The 21,459-nt window shown below is 39.0% G+C and overlaps 1 protein-coding gene across 3 annotated transcripts in view; it reads right to left on the reverse strand.

Annotated features, from left to right (window-relative positions):
* Window positions 1-5,392: 5,392 nt before the first annotated feature.
* atp11b (ATPase phospholipid transporting 11B) overlaps window positions 5,393-21,459 on the reverse strand; it is a 52,831-nt gene continuing 36,764 nt past the window's right edge. The window contains exons 29-30 of one of the 3 annotated variants that reach the window (XM_084116611.1): window positions 11,254-11,387; window positions 5,393-6,129 (exon numbers count right to left, since the gene is read on the reverse strand). In XM_084116611.1, coding sequence (XP_083972737.1) covers window positions 6,000-6,129; window positions 11,254-11,387 — 264 coding nt within the window. In that variant the 3' untranslated portion in view covers window positions 5,393-5,999. Of the gene's footprint in view, window positions 6,130-6,444; window positions 7,837-11,027; window positions 11,388-21,459 lie in introns of those variants that run through there. The other 2 variants (XM_084116613.1, XM_084116612.1) reach the window with 2 other exon arrangements.

A 21,459-nucleotide genomic window follows, 5' to 3' on the forward strand; every position in this document is an offset into this window, starting at 1 on the left:
AAAAAAAAAAAAATTCTGAACTGTTCAAACTAATTCTCGTGGTCAAAGATCCACATGTCCTACTAGAAAGAGAAAACAACGTAAAGAGTGTGTAAGATTTTACTTTAAAATTCACAAGCAGAGCAGGAAAACATAGGCTATAGCTTTGCATCTCTAGACAGACATACGAGGAAAAAACAACCTCTGCCAAACCTTTTCTGTAGTTGCTGTATAATATTATTATATAATATATATATTTATTATATAATTTTATCAGTAAAGAAAGGAGGAAAAAAGGGAAATCCTTTCTAGTTCAGACTCCAGATATTGGGGCTCGCCATAATTTATTTTACACATTATCTTCTACATGACATAAAACTGACCTTTTTTTTAAGGCCAAACAACATTATAAATTTGTATCGTTTAATTATGAAATAATGTAATACAGTCGCTGATAAACAATCATTAGGATTAAACACAAATACAACATCTTCAAAGTGTTTCCATAAGGATAGAAAAGTAATTACACATGAACATATTACAGAAATATACACGAATGTAATAATTCAAGTGTGTGAGTGTGTGTGTGTGTGCGTGTAATGGACCGTAATCCACTCTTAGCGTCAATTTTACGTCTTCGAACAAAAGACTCTTTAACACTCATGAAATCCATGTTATAGTGTAATAATATTATTATTAATAATTACTTAAATCAGAACTGGGGTGCAAATCCCTTATCAAGAAAAGTCTTCTCATATATTGTTACTCTTTTTAAATACTAGTTAGGATAGTCTTTACCTGCAGCACAGAAGAGTTTCTCTCCTCTGCTGAACACAGACTTTGAACATTGACTTTCACAATAGGAAAAACAATACAGAATTTTTGGGTGAACTATCCCTTTAAAGAAAGTGTTCAATCTGCATTTAAAACATGATTGAAATATATGTAAACATTTTGATTTATGCAGCAAAACTTCGGCACAATCCGCATATTTGAAATGCTTGTGAGTGTCACTGTACTCCTGACAGCGATCGGCCTCCTGCTTCCCAGATTACATCATTGGGCTCAGTGATGTGACCCAGATCCGGCTTGATCCCGGGCCAGATGTGGCCCAGAAACGGCTAAACGCAACTTGTTTTCGCAGTGAAACACAAATTCAACTATTTACAAAGATTAAGGCTTTATTAAAAATGAACAACTACACTTTAATATGAGCATGTATTAACAATTAACACATATGAACATTTATTACCAACATGTTTAAACCACAAAATAACAAGTAAATTATATTTACAATACATTATTTAAAGGGTTAGGGTTCGCTCTCGAACTGAAGCCACTTCTTCATTATGACGGAAGGTCTGGGCTTTCATTGGCCAATGGCATGTAAAGCAACCAATCACAGCTCGTTATGCTCAGCGTCATGTTTAGTGTGAAAATGTAGTTGATGTCCCTGCTATGATAGTCCCTATTATTATAACAAAAAGTCAAAATTATGTCATAAAGACTTATGTCAAAATTGTCTTAGTATGTATTTTTTTTTTTTGGTCATAATTTAGAATTTGTATGTGATACTTATTAAGTCAAAATGATGCCTCATGTCATAAGCATAACTTAGTATGTCAATTTTGACTAAATAAATTATAACGTCATAATGACTTGAATATGTCATGAATAAGATTTGCAGTTACACTTTATTTCAATAGTCCACTAGACATTCTGCTGACTATAAGTACATTTGTTAGGGTTCGGGCTAAAATAAGTGGACATTTTGTCGGGTCATTCCTGGGATTCGGTGCCTTTTGTGTCCCCAGTAAAGATCATGATCTTACTGCATTGATATGTTGAACAATATCAGTTTTAAACCTGTCTAAGTCATAACCTACATCTCTAAGCATATTGAAGTTGATGGAAAAAAAATATTTGATTGTGATAAACACATGATAAATACAACACTTACTATACATGATTTTTTTCCCATTTTTTTTTCCCAGTGTTTGGGAGTATCAGTAATAATTCTCTCTAATGTATGCATATACAATATATATAATGGAATGCAACGAGAAGATCGGGGCCTTCTGTTACTCAGATGAGCCCATGATGTTGAAGGACCTCAAAGAATTCAGCATCATGTATTTTAATGTCGGGTTCGCATCTTTTCTCTTTAATCCAGAGCTTTTGATGTTTTGTATTGAGTATCTTTGAATTGATTATGAAATTGGCATGATACATTTACCTGACATAATAAATTGTTACATTTGATTATTCTAACTGACTTTGACATTATTTTCATTAAAGAGTTAAAAAGAATAGTCAAACATTCGCTCACATTTAATGATGCACAGATATCATTGAAACCTTTTCATTTATGGAGTCAGATGAAATAACGAGAAAATACATTTTCAAATGTATTGCATTTAATCAAAAAATACTTTGCCTCGAGAAAAGACAGTAACACGTAGAGACCTTCCGCGCTGGTCGGATGCCGGACTTTGGGCCAATCGAGCGCCAGCTTACATACTCACCAATTGCCTCCAGTAACGGGAGACGACTCAATGTCCTGCACTGACACTGGGATACGGGAACACTGGGACACAGGGACACAGGAACACGGGAACACTGGGACACGGGAACACTGGGATACGGGAAAACTGGGACACGGGAACACTGGGACACAGGGATACGGGAACACTGGAAAATTGGGACACGAGAACACTGAGACACGGGAACACTGGGATAAGGGAACACTCGAACATTGGGACACGGGAACACTGGGACATGGGAACACAGGAACATTGGGACACAGGAACACTGGGAGACGGGAACACTGGGATACGGGGACACAGGGACACTGGGACACGGGGACACAGGGACACTGGGACACGGCAACACAGGGACACTGGGATACGGGAACACTGGAACAGGGACAGGGGAACACTGGGAAACGGGAACACAGGGACACTGGGATATGGGAACGCTGGGACACTAGAACACTGGGACATTGGAACACGGGAACGCTGGGACACGGGAACACTGGGATACAGGAACACTGGAACACAGGGACATGGGAACACAGGGACACTGGGATACAGGAACACTGGAACACAGGGACACTGGGATACGGGAACACTGGTAAATGGGAACACAGGGACACTGGGATACAGGAACACGGGGACAGGGGAACACTGGGATGCAGGAACATTGGGATACAGGAACACTGGAACATTGGGACACGGGGACACAGGAACACTGGGACACTGGGATACGGGAACACTGGGACTCAGGGACACGGGAACACAGGGACACGGGAACACAGGGACACTGGGATACGGGAACACTGGGAAACGGGAACACAGGGACACAGGAACACTGGGAAACGGGAACAAAGGGACACTGGTATACGGGAACACATGGGAGGGGAACACTGGGACATTGGGATACAGGAACACTGGAACATTGATATTGCTCTAGATATTGCGTTTTAATTTTTCATTCCACTGCTGTGTTTGGCATTTTTTTAACACAAAAACACATTCTGGGAATCACCCAAAACATTTACATAATTCAGTCATTTTTCCCCCTCCACAACACCTTAAATAAAATAAATCCCCTATAAATTGCAAATTAAAGGTTGTGTTTAGGTCAGGGGTCAAGCTTGTGCCAATTAATCATGATTAAGGCACTGAAGTCGTTGGTATCCTGTAAAAATTGCTTCGATCAGTTTTTTAAATACAAGTTTCAGAGGGTCAATTTACATTGAATACATGCATGATCAGTGCGGTTATTAATACACACTTCACACAATCATTCTTCAACATGTCAAAACTGAAAGATCATTCTCTTGAAATAGAAACAGTTCGCCTGCATTATATATGAGCACTAATGAGATTCCACTGATCATCCTGAAGGATTTCAGCAGAACAATCCTGAAATAGATGTTCAATGGCAAGGCCTGGAGAGAGGATGGGTGAATCTCACAATGAAATGTCATAATTTTTTTGCAGAAGTGGCATTAGCTGTTACATTCAATCGATGGGACGTCAGCATGGAGGTAAATTATGTTTTTAGACGTCAATCAAATTGTAAAGCAGGGTTGCCTGAGAGATTTCAGTGTCTCAGTTCAAGGATCATGTCTCTGGATCGTGTTTTAGTTGTTGAAGGGTGACGTGACTCACCTGTGGTGCTCTGGGAATGAGTCCTGTCCCGACCCAAACTACTCATTCTGAAACTCAGACCAACTACCTTTGTCATGTGACTCTCTTCTTTGCCCTTCATAAATCCTCTCCCGTGGCCTCATGGGATAGTAAAGTGCCCATCGTGAACACGCTTCAGAATCTCACCTGAAGGATTAAGACTATGTTCAGATGACCGGCAAAGATCAGATTTTTTTAATTCTGGACCGCAAAAAAACACATGAAATCAGATTATTTTTTCTTCACATTTGGAGGTGTTTTGAAATGCGATTCCAACAGGATTTTTACAGATCTCAGTCTGGATGCTCAAATCGGATTTCAAATGGTCTTTTGCGTCTCGCGAAATGCCGGAAGAATTTAAACAACATTCAAGCACAATGTCCAAAGATTTCGGCCATGACTACAGCCCAGAACATCACAATACACACCAGTCTACGCTTTCCTTGTGCACTGTGAGAGAGAGATGATGCACCTCCATTTCTTCTGCATTGGTTTTGAAAGCCTCGTCACATACGTGGATACGCCTACATCATCACCAAAGCAACACATGCAGATAGTTCGGATATGTCTGGACACACAAATCTTATTTGATCATTTGCGATCAATAGTGCAGACAGTCAGAGAGAATTGGAGGAAAAAAAGAAATCTGATTTGCCTGGCATCTGAACAGGCACTTTTCTCCCACTGTTTTTCCAAAATACTCTTTTGGTTCTACTCTTTCTCCAACTATATAGGGATGCATTCGATTTCAGACAACCAGTTCCTGTTGTATGCAAGATCTGGATTATTGAGTCACAAATTATAGGTCATTGAAAATAACATACTATTTCTTGTTGGTTTTCAAATGATGCATCACCATATACTGAACTCTGACTTATGCATCACATTGGGTATTATATTATAAGGCAGTTGGCAATATGCAGCCCTCATATATATTTTATGCAATTTTATGACACAGTAGTGTGTCGCTATATGTGAGCCTGGACTACAAAATCAGTCACATGGGTCAATGAGATTTATACATCATATGAATAAATAAGCTTTCCATTGATGTATGGATTGTTATGATAGGACAATATTTGGCTGACATGCAACTATTTGAAAATCTGGAATCTGAGGGTGCAAAACATCAAAACATTGAGAAAATCCCCTTTAAAGTTGTTCATTTATGTTGGCGATTGTGCTGCATTCACTCACAAAAATAAACGTTTTATATATTTACGGTAGGAAATTTACTAAATATCTTCATGGAACATGATCTTTACTTAATATCCTAATGATTTTTGGCATAAAAGAAAAATCAATCATTTTGACCCATACAATGTATGGTTGGCTATTGCCACAAATAAACCCGTGCGACTTATGACTGGTTTTGTGATCCAGGGTCACTTTGCAAAGTAATATCAGATTAAGAACGTTTAAACCAGCAAATTTATCAGAAATTAGATTGAAGATTTTAAGAAAGCACTACAAATTATAGTAGTTCAGTTTTGAGATTTCAGATTCAACTTTCTTATAGTTCTGCAGTTGGGAAATTTTCTCTAAAATGGAGGCTAGAAAATGTTTCTTTTTCAGACTGGTCTCTCTGAGTATGTGCCGTCACTTTTGTACCATGATGTCATCGTTTGGTAGATAAAGATGGGTTTGTTGGGCCCATTTTCCTGGATGTCCACCGTCTGAAGCGCTTGGCTGATTTTCCGGGTTCACCACAGCATGACTGTGGACTGGCGAGCCATCTCTCCCATTAAACACATTTGCAAGTATTTGCATTTCAACAAAACCAAACCACTGAAGTAAATGTAGAAAACGATGATCGCTTTATGCTGTTCAAGTCTGTTTGAAGGGTAGTTTCAAACATCGGTGTTGCCAGAGCGCTGTTGAAAATACTCGGATTAGCACAGAGATGTCTCTTGAGTCTTGTTCCCCATTGACACGGTTAATAGAGTTCACAATTACACTGAAAAAAAAAAAAAATGGTGTAGGATTTACTTTGAAACAATTTGCACTCATAATTACACAGATACGGCAAGAAACACATTTAAGTAAATTAAGTAGAAAGACTGAAATAGTATTTTCTTGTAAAACTCTTCAATAATCTCTGTTTTGATTACATTTTTAGTGTAGTCTGGCCAATTAAGTGTTCTGATTTTCTTCTTCGTCATCTTATAAAATAAAAATCACTTTTCGCAAATCCAAACGATCGCAAGATATCTTCTGCATCGTGAACTTGTGCAAAAACTGAAATGTGGATTAATAACAATGAAACACTAGATTTTATAAATGTATTTATTCCGTAAATAGAACTTTCATAACATCAGCAATAAACATATTCACTGTGAGGAGAGTACAATTAGAAGAACATATGTTTACATATGTTTAAAAAAAAGAGATGAAAACGCAACATGGATGATTGACATCACAGCTAGATCAGGTATTTCCAGTCTAGATCGAGTCTTATTGCTAATGTCTCTGAGTAACAAGTGGCATTTACTGCGTTGCTATATAACACACATTATATAGCAAAACAACTTTAATGCAAGAATTGAAACAGTTATGATCAACATTGACATGAGAAGTGATATACAAATAAAATCTAGAGAGAAGAAGTACCAAAATAGAGTAATCCACAATTCATAATGTAACCGTTCTCCATCATAAAACCTGAATCTCCAAATGCCACCCGGGTCACGGCACCAGATTTCAGGCCTTCGCAGCAAAAATAAAGAGAAACCCCAAGACTAGACTCCGCAAAATGGGAGCGTTTATGTCGAGTTCACTTTTAGGCCTCTGTTACAGGGATATTGAGACAGACTGACCAAAGTGTAGCATGCAGTCGGATATCATAAACTTCAATATAGTTGATCTAAGCAAGTTTAAAACGGTTGTCTCAATGCTCCGACCTTACATTAACCCAGACTACGCCCTCTTATGTGATTAAATACACACACGCATACACACAAAACAAGAAAATTATCAAACAGCTTTGACAAGTGGTTAGCAACACAAGCAGAAAAACAATGAACACGGCAACAATGATAAATTAACTGATGGCAATAGTTAGAAATGAACATTTAGCATGTGCAAGACAGAGGAAAGGAGAAATGATATGCAGGCACATGACTGACGGAGGTGAAAGTGGCCGAGTTCAAGGACGATATATGCGAGGTTTCCATCGAGAACTCCGCAACATTCATGCATCATGATCATCTGTACAGATTAAGTACAGGTAGGCATCTTAGGGTGGGAGGCTACGGGTTTGTGAGCAACTGTGCTCACGTTTAATACCTTGAAAATCAGGCAATTAAAAGAGGGAACTATGGCTTCAAACAGACCCCTTCGTTTTCCTCAGGAAAGATGGTGGCCCTTTTCGTACAGTTTCGTAGTTTTACGAGCAGAAACGTTCAAGTCAGACATATCCTTTGGTTTTTCCGCGTATCCCTTGTTGCTGATCACATATGAGGTGACGCTCTGATTAACAGAGCTCTTAAAGTGAGACATCAGTGAAAGTCTGGCTGGTGATTGGACAAGGGGGTCAAGGGGTCAAGGCTAGGCATCTTCAGGCTCCAGACTGGGGCTGGTGCATTAACAATGAGAGACCTCCATGGGCGAGAGCGTCAGGATGCTCCGGTCATTGGAGAAGAAGGTCTCAGTGTCGCTCCAAGATCTGGAAGTATCAAGGAAATTGCGAACAGTGAGGGGGACAGTGTGGATAGTCTGGTGTGGATAATCTAGAACTTTCTATCATAGATTAAAATGTTTTAAAGTCTTATTTCATTTAGAACTTAAGTACGTTACACTATTTTAAGGTGACGTAGTTACATTGTATTAGTAATATTAATTAACTACATGTACTTACTATAGAGTTACGGTTAGGGTTAGTTACTTGTAATTACGCAAAATTTACTATTATAATATTTTATTACTATAGTAAGTAGATGTAGTAACTACGCCACCTTAAAATAAGAGTTACCCTTAAGTATATATTACAATGCAAATGATTAAATTGTATAATGAATATATCTACATTATATCGACCAACTTTTTATCTAAATATCGAGATCTGCATCAATCATTACAAAAAAAAACCAGTTTAGAAGTCTTAATATATATATATATATATTTTTTAAAATCCTTAAAGAGTTCAATCAAAAATGAAAACTCTGTCATCCTTTACTCCCATGTCGTTCATCTTCGTAACACAAATGAAGATATCTTTAATAAACCCTGAGATTTCTTTCGGTCTCTTACACCAACAATTTAGAGCTTCAAAAAGTAGACATCTTAAAGTAACACTGATCCATACATATATAAAACACACACAATATGGTAAACGGAAGCAAGTTCGAGTTTCTGCAAGAACCAATGCGGTTTGTCCTCGCGCATCGATCGAGTAAAGTCGAGCTTCCGTTTCATGGACTCTCTCAAACGCCAATGTTTTGGGTGAACAGACTTTCAATGGAGGGACAGAAATCTTCAACAAGATCTTCATTTGTGTTCTGAACGACATGAGGGCGAGTAATTAATGACAGAATTTAATTTTTTGGGTGAACTAACCCTTTAACTGTCCTTAATATTTGGTATTACTTGATTTAACTTATTATTTAACTGATTTATCTCACTTTAAAATAAAAAAAATCCATCCTGTTAGGTTAAAATGACCAAATTTCTTGTATTATGTCTAAGATATCATTTCAAACGATGGTTTAAAATGCATTTAAATTTGACAATCTCTGAGGAATGGCTAACTTTAGCTCTGCATTTGCATCCATGATTAAGTTTACGGTCTTGCCAATGTGTGAATGAGTTATTAATTATTGGGTTAGAAGAGTATATTTCTAAGTAAGAAACCGACAAGAGTCACAGCCAATGGAGAAATGGATGAGGAAACGTTAGTGCAAGATGGGTTAATGGGCATGGACAATAAACAAATATAAACACAACATCCTTCCACAGCCTTGACATTCACATAGATTACATTCCCTTGAAAGTATATTAACCTTTTCCTAGGCATAATATGTTGGGTATGGTACCTATATATGAAACTAAGATAATTTACAGTATATAAGTAGAAACCAATTCATAACATAAATCTAGTACTTGTAGAAAAATATGTGTATATAGGTTTACTATAAAATGTATATAATATCTGTAAATAGAGTGGAATTAAGCAGCCCTTGAGGATCGGAGCCGTTGCAAAGCCATGTTCCTCAAACGCCAGACCTGCTACTCGTGAACACCAGAGGGCATTGTCTTCATCAAAACATCAGCCATATTATCAACAGATCCATGCTACATAAGATCAAGAATACACCGATAGCTACAGTAATGCGATTATCTTTGGATCACGTGTAAGAAAGTAGAAGAGGGCAAATTAAATGTACCATCTTCACATGTTGCAGATGAAGACAACCGTTTTAAGATCTTGAAGAGGTAAAAAGTTAAAAAATTAGAGCGTGTTTTCGCATTTATATCAGTAAATGTATGCATATATGTGGCTTACCGGCTTCATACCATAGTAAACAATCTCTTTCATTGTCTGAAGCAGTGGTTCTCAACTGGTTTTGCTGTAGACATACCAAAGTCATACAAAAGTGCACTGAACAAAGCTGCGCAAGGTGAATTAAACACTGTTTGTTTAGGGCATGTTGGCTCCATGCTACCAATTAACGAATGATTTTGTACCAAACCAATGTAGAGTGACTGAATGTAGAGACATAAATCAACATGTGACCCGACTGTATAGAGAATTGTGGGAGACGAGATCGGCAAAAGACTCAAACTCAGATTGTCTGAAGCGCGTTTAGTGCTACATGAAGCGCGGCTCACAAAGCCATCAGCTCCAACGATATGGGAAACGTTTGTCCTTCCTTTAAACAAATTTAAAACGGCAACATAAGAGCCATTTATGGACCCACCAGTTGAGAACCACTGGAAGAAAAGCAGCACAGATCATTGATAAATGCAACAACTTATAACAGTTTAGATGCTTCATTTGAGACGGCATAAGACGGAGAGGGGAATAATAGGGTCAACGAACGTCTCGGAAGGACACAAACTCTGGCGTTCATCGATTACTAAACATACTTGAATATGAAACGCTGCCCTCATGCAGTTACACAGACTGATTTGACTTCCGTAAGGCTTTGAGTTAAAAGTAACACACAAAAAAAAAGATGAACAAAAGCAATCCTCTCGAAAGACTACAGTTACCAGTGTCTCACTCAATCGCTCACGATGTGGTCCCTTGTTTCTTTGCAATAAATGAGCCAGTGGCTCCCGTTGGCCAGTCAGAGCAGAGACTCCTCTAGCACCCTGCGCTTCAATGGCAGTGTTCAAGCCGTTAAACTGGAGCCGGAGTCCTGTGTTTAGCGAGACCGGGTCTCCGTGTCCTCATCTCACCACTGCGGAGTAGCTTCTCAAAGTGCGGATACAGACAATCAAAAGACGATTACGCTAAGAGCTGAGGCTTAGGAGTGCATTACAGTCGCATGCCATCATCACAAACCCCTCCGCCGAGAGGAACACACGCAAGGCAAAGACTAAGACACGGATTAAAACACTTCAACAGGGATGCAACGTCTCAGAACACGAAATGACATGGATCAAGTCATATAGTCCAACATTCGACAAGCAAATACTTGCATAAACTGGCGCGATAAACGTTTGCCTTGCTAATAACCGGGCGCGATGACGAGACGAGACGACTTCAGCGATTATGGACTCGTATGGAGGCACGATATTTAAGGTGGATCTTCAGCAGAGAACATTGATCTGCAACACAGAGAAGACACGAACACCAGGAAAGAAGGACGCACCTTGAAAGAAGGTGAAGACGATGAAAGACGAAGACACTGAGTTGGCAGATTCGCGTCTCCTTGTATACGTACGTACCTGGAGACTTCTAGCTAATCTTTGTAACATTAAAAAGGCAAATGAAAGCACCCGTCTTAAGCTCTACACTGTAATCATGAGGGAATGCTTGAGTGCTCCGAGGCCTCACTGGTCCCGGGCCGCGGGCTCGTCGTGCTCCAGCTTGTAGGAGATGTGTTTACAGCAGAGGCGAGAGAGAGAGAGGTCGCACCTGGAGGCTCGTGCGGGGTCGCACCGGCCCGTCATGCGCTCCACCAGCCGGCCCAGCCGTGAGCAGGCGTTCTGCCCCTCCGAGAAACAGCACATGGAGTCCACGCATCCGATGCCCTGGTACTCCTCAATAAACTGCAAGAGGAAAAACAGAGGTGAGCCAGAACACCAAAACAGCTTCTAACACACATTTCCGTATGGATCATTTGCTCATTGATGTTCATAATGGGCAATGATTAGATGTCTTAAAGGATAACTCTCGCCAAAATGCAACCTGGGGTCTTTTTTGTGAATCTACCCGAGGCAAACTTTCATTTAAAAGCATAATTAGAATGGAAACGCCACTTTTAAGTTTGACCGTATTCTCGTTTTCGGTCAAATTGCCTTTTGAATGGGAGTGCTTGGGGCACGACTATGATGGCATCAAAAGAAGGCTCGACACAACATGAAACTGTGCTGGAAGTATCACCAGGGGCTCTACACATGAACTCCAGCATTGAGAACAGTGTGTGTGTACACAGAGTTTACTAAAAAGAAAGATTTTGATCAACGCACTGTAGCTGTTGTTGTTTCCGGCCGCCATTTTGACAGACAAAAATAGTCGATCCCCGAATGCACCGTAACATGAGGAGAGTAAAGATGGAAAGCTCCTAAAGCTTAGTTTAATATAAATTCACGGATAATTTGTTTTGTCGTTAGTGAAAATCAATATTGACCTTGTATTTGAAAAAGGATCCTCATATAAGAAACAATACTAAAATTCAGAGTCAGTTCATTCGCATTCGGAGATCGACCATTTTTGACTGTCAAAACAACAACAGCTACAGTGAGTTGTTCAAAATCTTTCTTTTTAGTAAACTCTGTGAACACACACAATGTTCTCAATGCTGGAGTTCATGTGTAGAGCCGCTGGTGACACTTCCAGCACAGTTTCATGTTGTGTCGAGCCTTCTTAGTGTTTTAAAAATAGCGATTTTTGATGCTATCGTAGAAGTGCCCCATGCACTCCCATTCACAAGGCAATTTGACCGAAAACGAGAATACAGTTAAACTTAAAAGTGGCGTTTCCATCCTAATTATGCTTTTAAATGAAAGTTTGCCTCGGGTAGATTAACAAAAAGACCCTAGGTTGCATTTTGGCGACAGTTATCCTTTAATTTTGTCATATTGGAGACTCTTTATACATCAAAATGTAGAATCTGTCTTACATTTTACAACAGCACTTTTCACAAAAAGGGCACAAATTGGGCTTAAAGGATGATAGTTCATCCAAAAATGAAAATTCTGTCAATAATTACTCACCCTCATGTCGTTCATCTTCAGAACACAAATTAAGATATTTTTGATGAAATCCGAGAGCTTTCTGAACCCCACATAGGCAGCAACGTCATTGCAACTTTCAAGGCCCAGAAAGGTAGTAAAGACATTGTTAAAATAGTCCATGTGACGACAGTGGTTCAACCTTAACATTATAAAGTGACGAGAAAATACTTTTTGTACGCAAACCCCCCAAAATAACGACTTTATTCAACAATTTCAATTGCTGACACAAGGAGCCGGCGTTCTGACGTAGAACCCAGAAGTGCTGCACTGTTTACACTACGGCAACAGCGTAAAAGAATGACATGGAAGAGATTGTAGAATAAAGTCGTTATTTATTTATTTATTTTTACGCATAAAAAGTATTCTCATTACTTCACAACATTAAGGTTGAACCACTGTCGTCACATGGAGTATTTTAACAGTCTTTCCTACCTTCCTGGGCCTTGAAAGTTGCAATAACGTCACTGTCTATGGCTAATTCAGAAACATCTTAATTTGTGTTCCGAAGAAGAACGAAGGTCTTACAGGTCTGGAACGACATGAGGGCGAGTACATTTTTGGGTGAACTATCCCTTTAAGGTGTTTAAAAAGGGCCTCGCTCTTTATTTTGCAATTGCTTGCGGTGTCTTGTGTGCATTAAACAGCTTTGCCCATAGAAATGTGGATTTAAGTACTGAAAAGCCCAAAGTATACTTCAGTTTTGAACACTTAGCACATGCGCATTAGAACGTTTTATCTTTGTCCAGCGTCTGTCCTGTTTTTGTCCAGAGAATATGAGCGATTAAAATGTACGTTGAACTCTTTTAATCAAGAATAGCGAGTTTCTCTTAACCACCTCACAAAAGCGCTAGTCAACGTGGACGTCTATTGTAGGTGCTGTTCTAGTAGGTTATTGTTCGGTCTCTTTAATTTATTTTTCGACTGTGATACAACGAAACAGCGTAGTGTTGCCACCTTGTAAACCAACTCATTTAATTTTTTTTATAAAGGCGCATACGCAAGCTGAGCGTCCAGTGTATGCGCGGTTTGGAAAATCAAGTTGAGCATGTAAAATATGCATACTGTAATGATGAAATTTGTCACAAACACGTTACACTAAATCTAGCCTATCTGTAAAAAGCAAGTGTGCCGCACACAACCTGAAAAGTGAAGCCAAAATATTTCTATCGCCCCCTGGTGTCTGGCTGCAGTACAGGTCTTAAACCCCACCCTCTACATGTAATTAATGGGACCCGAGCCAAACTAAAACATCCAATTACACTTCAAATAAATGTCTCAATTTAGGTAGTTCTCATCACGCTGATGTATGTTCAAGTGGTCGTTTTTTTCTAATAAGTTTAGTATTAGTTAATTATTAACTTGATAACCGCAGTGCCACCTCATCACTACTGCGCAGACTTCAAATGGCTGAATCAGTGATTTCAACGGCCATTCCTTGGATATTCTAGCTTCATTTTTCTATAGTGGAAAAAAGCGGAGATACATCTTTTTTACAGTCTATGCTAAAACTGAAGCAAACTTTGGGTTTAAAGTGATGTGAGAAGCACAACATACAGACCTTACTTACAGATAATGAAATCTGTTGTGGATTAGTTTCATTTTTTTTTATTTCATTATTTTCAGCTACATGAAGCCACGTTTTAATTTGTGGTTTGTAGTGATAAACTTAAAAGAACCTTTCAGTAAATATTAGTTTGATCAGTTTTCAGACACTAACTTTATTTGAGAAAATTACAGTTGAAGTTGATAAATATTTTTTCCCTACAATGAATTAAATGTCAGTTCAATAGATGTTGTCAGAGAACTTGAGATAGTCACTAAGGTCTTTATGTGGTATGTAATGTAATATTCGGCATTCGTTAAAGTAATGATGCACCAATTTGTACACTATTTGAAGAAAGTGTCACATGTTAAAATAAGATCCATGTTTAAATAATAACACCTGAACCGAGCCTCGAATACGGGACATCTGGACATCCCAATAATGGGAGGCATAGCTTGAAACACTGAGCTCAAATCATAAATGCAGTGCATGGATTTACATATACACGAGAGGTCTGAAATGAGACAATGAATAACCTAAAAAATAAAATAAAATAAAGATTAAAGTGATAAATGATGCCGTCTCCTCAGAAACACAGACATCCTTGGCCTCTGCCTGGACAGAAACTACAGTTCAACTTAACTCCTCTATTCAATACTCAATTACTGAAGACGTGCTTGTTAAATTACAGCCTGAGCAATCCAACAAGGATTAATTCAAATCAGATGCACTCAAAAACCACTCAAAGAGGAAAAAGAGTGTGTGCAGCCAGGACTGAGGAGGTCAATTCTCCGATCTCGCTCAGGCAACCTGACTCGGCATTATGCAAACCACCAATATTAACATTAAATCCCTCTTGACCCTCTTCGGCATGCCTTGCAGAATTAGCAGTCCTGAGACAAACGTGTCTGTTGACTAATGCATAAACGAGGAGTTTGGGTGCATGCACACTTAGTTCTAGAGGAAAGGTTGTTTTAATGACTCACAAATAACGTGAGCTATAATGACAGACAAGTAATCTCCAACACTTCAGCCACGGGAGAAATAGCCATGTTTCTTTGATTTCAGGTTTCTTGTTAACCTGAGCTTGCTGGGTTAAAGATTTAGCTGTTACGACATGGTAGTTCTGCTAAAAATCCATACGAGCAGGAAGTAGCTGAAAGATTAAACGCAGTGTGATTGTAAATAACGAGTCAGTTATACGTGCAGCTCCAGTCAAAAGCAGAGCCGGTCCAGTAATCGCTGGAGGGTTTGATGATGAATAACCTCCAGATGAAAAATTACACTGCTGTCATTTCATCTCAGCTACAAATAGATGTGCTAGCCATTCAAAAATTCACATTTACACGTTGAATATCTGTAGAGATAAGAGAGTCACATGAACAACTGTGGCTGAAACTGCAACTTACAGTAGCAAATGCTCGAGTTCTTGCTCTCAACCCGAGTGATACATAACAGAACTGGGAAAACTGCTTTCAACCAGTCAAATCAGATGTGAAACTAGGGTTTGCAGTGAACATGTGAGTGATTCACCAAACCTTTTACTCTGTGTGTGTGTGTGTGTGTGTGTGTGTATACTGAATACAGGAGTCTGAACTGTAAACCAAAAAAATCATTTGTTTTGGTGTCCAAAAAAAGTGACACTTAAAATAAAATACACGATAAAATCAATAATGAAAACAAATCAACAATTTGATTATTAAACATTTGTAGTCACTGGACTTTAAATGAGTGAGTGATGCGTTTCTATGGACAAAGCACATCTGGAAGACCGAATGAGCCGCCGTGTGGAAAGAGTACGACCCAAGCCGTCCAAAACACGAGAAAGCTTTAAATGAAGTGCTTTCAATGAACACTTTTAGTTATTCGTTTTTATTTTACCCTGCGAGTTGCTTTGACAGGTATGTGTGCCGTTTAATGCATGTTCTCTCCATTTGTTTTCATAGCATTCAATTTGCAGATTGTTTCCACAACACTAAACAAAATGTAAACATTTTTGGTCAGATTTTCTTCCGATTAATCGTAGAAATAATCGCCAGATTAAACGATTATCGAAATAATCGTCAGACGCAGTCTTACACCGCATTAACAACTAGTTTTGCTGAACATCAGTGTATGCATTTAATTGAAGTTTAATTGTTGCTACCACAATTTTTCAGGAGATAATTACTAAAAAAAACTGTACATTAACGACATTAAGTGACAACCATCTTTGGCAGCAGTGTACAGGTGAAACTCGAAAAATTAGAATATCGTGCAAAAGTTAATTTATTTTAGTAATTCAGCTTAAAAGGTGGAACTAATAGACTCATTACATGCAAAGTGAGATATTTCAAGCCTTTATTTGTTATAATTTTGATGATTATGGCTTACAGCTTATGAAAACTCCAAATTCAAAATCTCAAAATGTTCATAAGCTGTAAGCAATAATCATCAAAATTATAACAAATAAAGGCTTGAAATATCTCACTTTGCATGTAATGAGTCTATTAGTTTCACCTTTTAAGTTGAATTACTGAAATAAATGAACTTTTGCACACTTTTCGAGTTTCACCTGTGTATATGACCGTAGTACGACAAAAACATGCTATTATTATAACAAAGAAAGCATTAGTGGATCACACACAGCTGTCATTCATGGAAAAACAGCAGCTCATTCAATCAATGACTTATAAAGTTGATGAAAACGCTAACAAGTGATTGCTAACACGAAACAATGTCACAATGATGGAGTAGAAATGAAGATGATTATAAAGACATGCACACATGAGGCACTTGAGATTAGATTAGTCCATCGAACGGATGGTAATGTAACAGACTAAGACTCATGCCAGCGCACAGTGCCACCCAGAGCAGCCCTCGCTCCTGGTTACATCACGGGGAGAACGAGTGTGCCATGACCCCGCACACACACACGCACACACACACACAGACGGGTGGGTGTAGCTCTACCTAGGGGAAGGGTGGGGCTGACCCAGAGGCGGAGGAAAAGCAGCGATCAGTGGCCGATTGTCCTCGCCTCTGCTCCCGATTTCAGCAGAGTCATATTCTGAGCTGACTGAAACCTTATCCGCTTCCATCTGGAGGGACAAAACAACGCGGTAAGTCTCCCGAACGGATGAAAACAGAAGAAAGGTGAACGAGCATGAAACCGCCCCACGTCCACTGCAAGAGAACACTTCCTCTGTCGAGAAACCTGCATTTCAAGGGCACTCTCTAAGGCAGCATCATAATCTCTACGGAGAGAGCAAACAGAGAAGTGTTTGAATACGCTGAATGATTTAGGAATAATGATGTCAAGATAAACATCTAAAGCTATTCCCGCTGCCTAGCAAACAAACCAACCCTGAAGAACTGCAGACTATTTTTTATGGATTTTTTTAAATCATTTTAAAGTGCAGGATTGTACAAAAATGGTTCAGTAGACATCAGTACCTCATGGATCAGCAGTTTTGCTTTGTTCATTAATTATGAATTTCCACCCACATAAATTACATTGCCAAACCAAGTCTTGCTATTGGTCGGTTTGAAGCAAATATATGTGTCAAAGTTCACCAAACTTGCACCTGACATTAAATACATGAAGGGAAATGTATTATCAGGCAATATTCTTCACCGCGCAGATTCCCATTGAACTGACTGATCTCGGTAATGTGGCCACAACTTTATGCTTAGTGCCAACAGCCTCTTTCACACACACAGTTTATACTGGTAAATAACCAGTAACAGATCATGTGTGAACAGGACTTCAAATATACCTGTAAATTGGTTCTGGCAATTTACCAGTAAGGGAAGTTGTCCCATTACCGGTAAATCACCGATATATGCGCTGTGTGAGTGCAGATTTACGGTATTCTGCACGTACGAGGTCAGAGAACACGCTGACGTAAGAAGTGATTTGGGCCAATCAGAAGCCTTTGAAAGAGCAACGGCTCTGGGCCATTCATAAAATAATGACGCAGACGACGCGTTTACTCAGCACTGTTTACAAATGTCTTCAAATTGGAGTGATGCCGAAACTAAAGCGCTTCTCCTCGTCCGATCGGATGAAGAGATTTGTCAACAACTTTAGAGGTCACTTCCGGTTATTGACATCAACACAAAGTTTACCGGTATTTTGGAGCTGATGTGTGATGGCCTGTTACCGGTAAAAAGCCAGAACGCTGTTGCTTGTTTTTTGCATTTTTGAATTTTACGGTAATTTTCTGGTAATTTACCGGGATTGCTGTGTGAAAAGGGCTATTGTCGTAGCAACATGCTAACCTGACACTTGACTGAAAACAGCTGTGAGCCGACTCGCCTCTGCACTCCACGTCAGACTATGTTCTGGACTAGGTTCCAGATCAGTTTCTTATAAGCTTTACATTTCAGTTACACTCTTAAAAATAAAAGGTTCTTTATTGGAATCTGGATTCATGAAGAACGTTTGGAACTCTTCCGTTCCACAAAAGGCTCTTTAGATTTACATTTAGTCATTTAGCAGACGCTTTTGTCCAAAGCGACTTACAATTTAGTACTAAATTGGATCAGGACTTTAGATCAGGAGTTTTCAAACTGGGTCACAGATGGGAAAAGGTGGGTCGTGCAAAGTCTCTTGGCTGCAGATAAATTTGAATTAAACAGAAATCGTGATATTGTTTAGTGTGATTTTCGAATCGTAAAGGCCGCAATTTAATTATTTAAATCTGCGCTGCGTGTTTTGAAGCTCGCACATGCACAGCGAATGGTCAAGTGGCATGGTCCGGATTATTAATGATATTCACTCCAATCACTGCGCTGTATTCTGTATATTGTATTACACCGGAGAATTCAAATTTCACGAAAGGCTGTTTCACCGCTGTTGTCTTTCAGAGACGTATAAAGAGTGTGTTGTTTTCACTCGTTCGTGTGCATTTGGCTACCGACCAACACGCAAGGAAACTGTCTGTAAAAAGCATTCACGTTTCATGAACACATGCGAAACGAGCATGAGCGTTTTCTGCGCTGAACACTGAGTTTAACAAGAAACTGTGGGGAATTCTGATTAAGATTAAGTTTATAGTAATGCCAGTTGCTTTCTAATCTCAAATATTGAGGTCGCCCTAGAGAAAAAAAAAAAAAAACCTATATACCAAAATGTATTTAAAATACATTTATTTTATACTAAGCATACTACAAATCAATTAATATATTTACTGACATATCGGCTTGAGACTTACTGATATAAATATTATAATTTAAGTTTATTTGGAGTACTACTTTATTGAACAACGCACATTTTCTTAATATTAAGCCTAAATGTGTTATATCATCACTATTAATAAAGGACTGTATGATCACTGTATAATATCAGTCCTTAAAGGTCCCGTATTATGCCCCTTTTCACAAGATGTAAAATAAGTCTCTGATGTCCCCAGAGTGTGTATGTGAAGTTTCAGCTCAAAATACCCCACAGATCATTTTTTACAGCATGTTTAAATTGTCATTTTTGGGGGCTCAGAAAAACGTGTGTGTTTTAGTGTGTGCCCTTTAAATGCAAATGAGCTGCTGCTGGACGACCCAGGGGGCGGAGCTTCATGAGCGTCTCTCAGGACAATATCATCTCACGGAATGATGATAATATCAGAAACTCTCAGTAAAGTTGTTCATTTCGAGTCGGACAATAATGCCTACAGAGTCAGAGTGCTGTATAGAGATGGAACAGGTATAGTTTAGTAGTTTAATTACGGTTATTATAACGTATTTGTCCTCTGCTTGTATGTATCCATTATTTATTAATAGCCTACAAGTCTGCTGTCTGAATGATGATCAAACATATACTGATGAGTTTAATAAAGTTTATTGTACATCACACAAAAGATGAAGCGTCAGTTTTACTTCAGAAAATCACCATAAGAGCTGAGTAAACACAGTAAGTTATAAGAAGTGCGCAAGTACATAAACGAATTTCGGTAGAGTTGAGGGAGCATTCCTGTGGGCGGAGCTTAGTCAAAAAACGGTTCTAGTGACGTCATTAAAGAAGGAAGTAGAGGGATGTAGTCCAAACGGGCCGTTCACTGTAGGCGACTTCTGTTAAATAAAATATCTCGCTTGGCATTGAACTTTGAGCTTTATAATTTTACAGATATTATTTATGCTCTAACAGCAACATTACACACTAACTAAAGTTTGAAACATGGGATCACGAAGAACGGGACCTTTAAATGCAAGATATTTAAAGTGTTATATCTAAAGTATACTTGCAATAGTTCCACTTTAGCATACTCAGCACTGTTTCCGGATAACTAAAGTGCATTAAGCAATGTAACAGTATACCAGTTTAGTATACTAATAGCACAATTGCAGGGTATTTATATTAAATACATACATATGTAAATGTATTTGTAGTATAGTTTGCATTAAATAAATGCATTTCAAATACATTTTGGTTTATTTACTTTTCACTAGGGGGATGTTGAGAGAGATTATACTTTTCTTGGTGGGTCCTGGAATGGACAACTTTGGGAACCCCTGCTTTAGATTATTAAAATGTTCTTCACACAAAGTTCTTCTTAGATCTGTTCACTGAAAGGAACACAAAAGCCACATCTCGATTTAGGAGTGTATGATGCTGCCTTAGAAGGTTCGCCTGGAAGTACACAAAAAGGTTTTGAAAAAATGTAAAAGAAGCCCAACAACACAGAAGTTGGAATGTTTAAAAGCAGTCAAATTCAGATTTTAATAAGCATTGATTTAAATGTCTTGCTGTAGCTGGACTGGAGCTCATTTCTCTGCTCATTGGTAGAGAGTAACAATACAATTGTTTTGGGAGCATGCAGTCCAGGAAAACATTTCTTTCCTCATACGCTGGTGTACAAAGAGCAGAGAGCTCAAGCCCGTGCTGCACGAGGAAGCTCTGCGAAGTCTGCGTTAAACCGGGCCTACAGACTCATGCACTTGCAGGGTAGCGGGTTACGCATGCAGGGTGACTTGTTTATCTCACGCTCCTCTTCGAATGCTTGTTAGTTTTTCCTGCCGCATGCAGTGTGAGAGTGTCTCTCCTACTCTACCTAATCTTGCCCAGCTGATTCTTGGCTCTGGACAGAGGCTGAAGTGCGATGAAGTCGTCACCTATAGCCACGCGGTTGGTGTACATCTACAGAACACACACAGAGGGTCAGTAAAGAGAAGGAAGAGTCACATGTGCAGTTATACACTCCACGATGCACCCACCACACACATTCAGAAATGAGAAAGACAGAAAACAGGAAGCAAGTGGTCGACGCAGAGAGAGAGAGAGAGAATGCATTTAGGGCGATCGGGTGTCATCCGCAGGGCAGCGTTTGCTGACGGCACACACCCACACCGCAACACTTCAGTTAC

This window comes from Abramis brama (genome assembly GCF_963993115.1).
Source record: "Abramis brama genome assembly, chromosome: 6".
Classification (NCBI taxonomy): Eukaryota; Metazoa; Chordata; class Actinopteri; order Cypriniformes; family Leuciscidae; genus Abramis; species Abramis brama.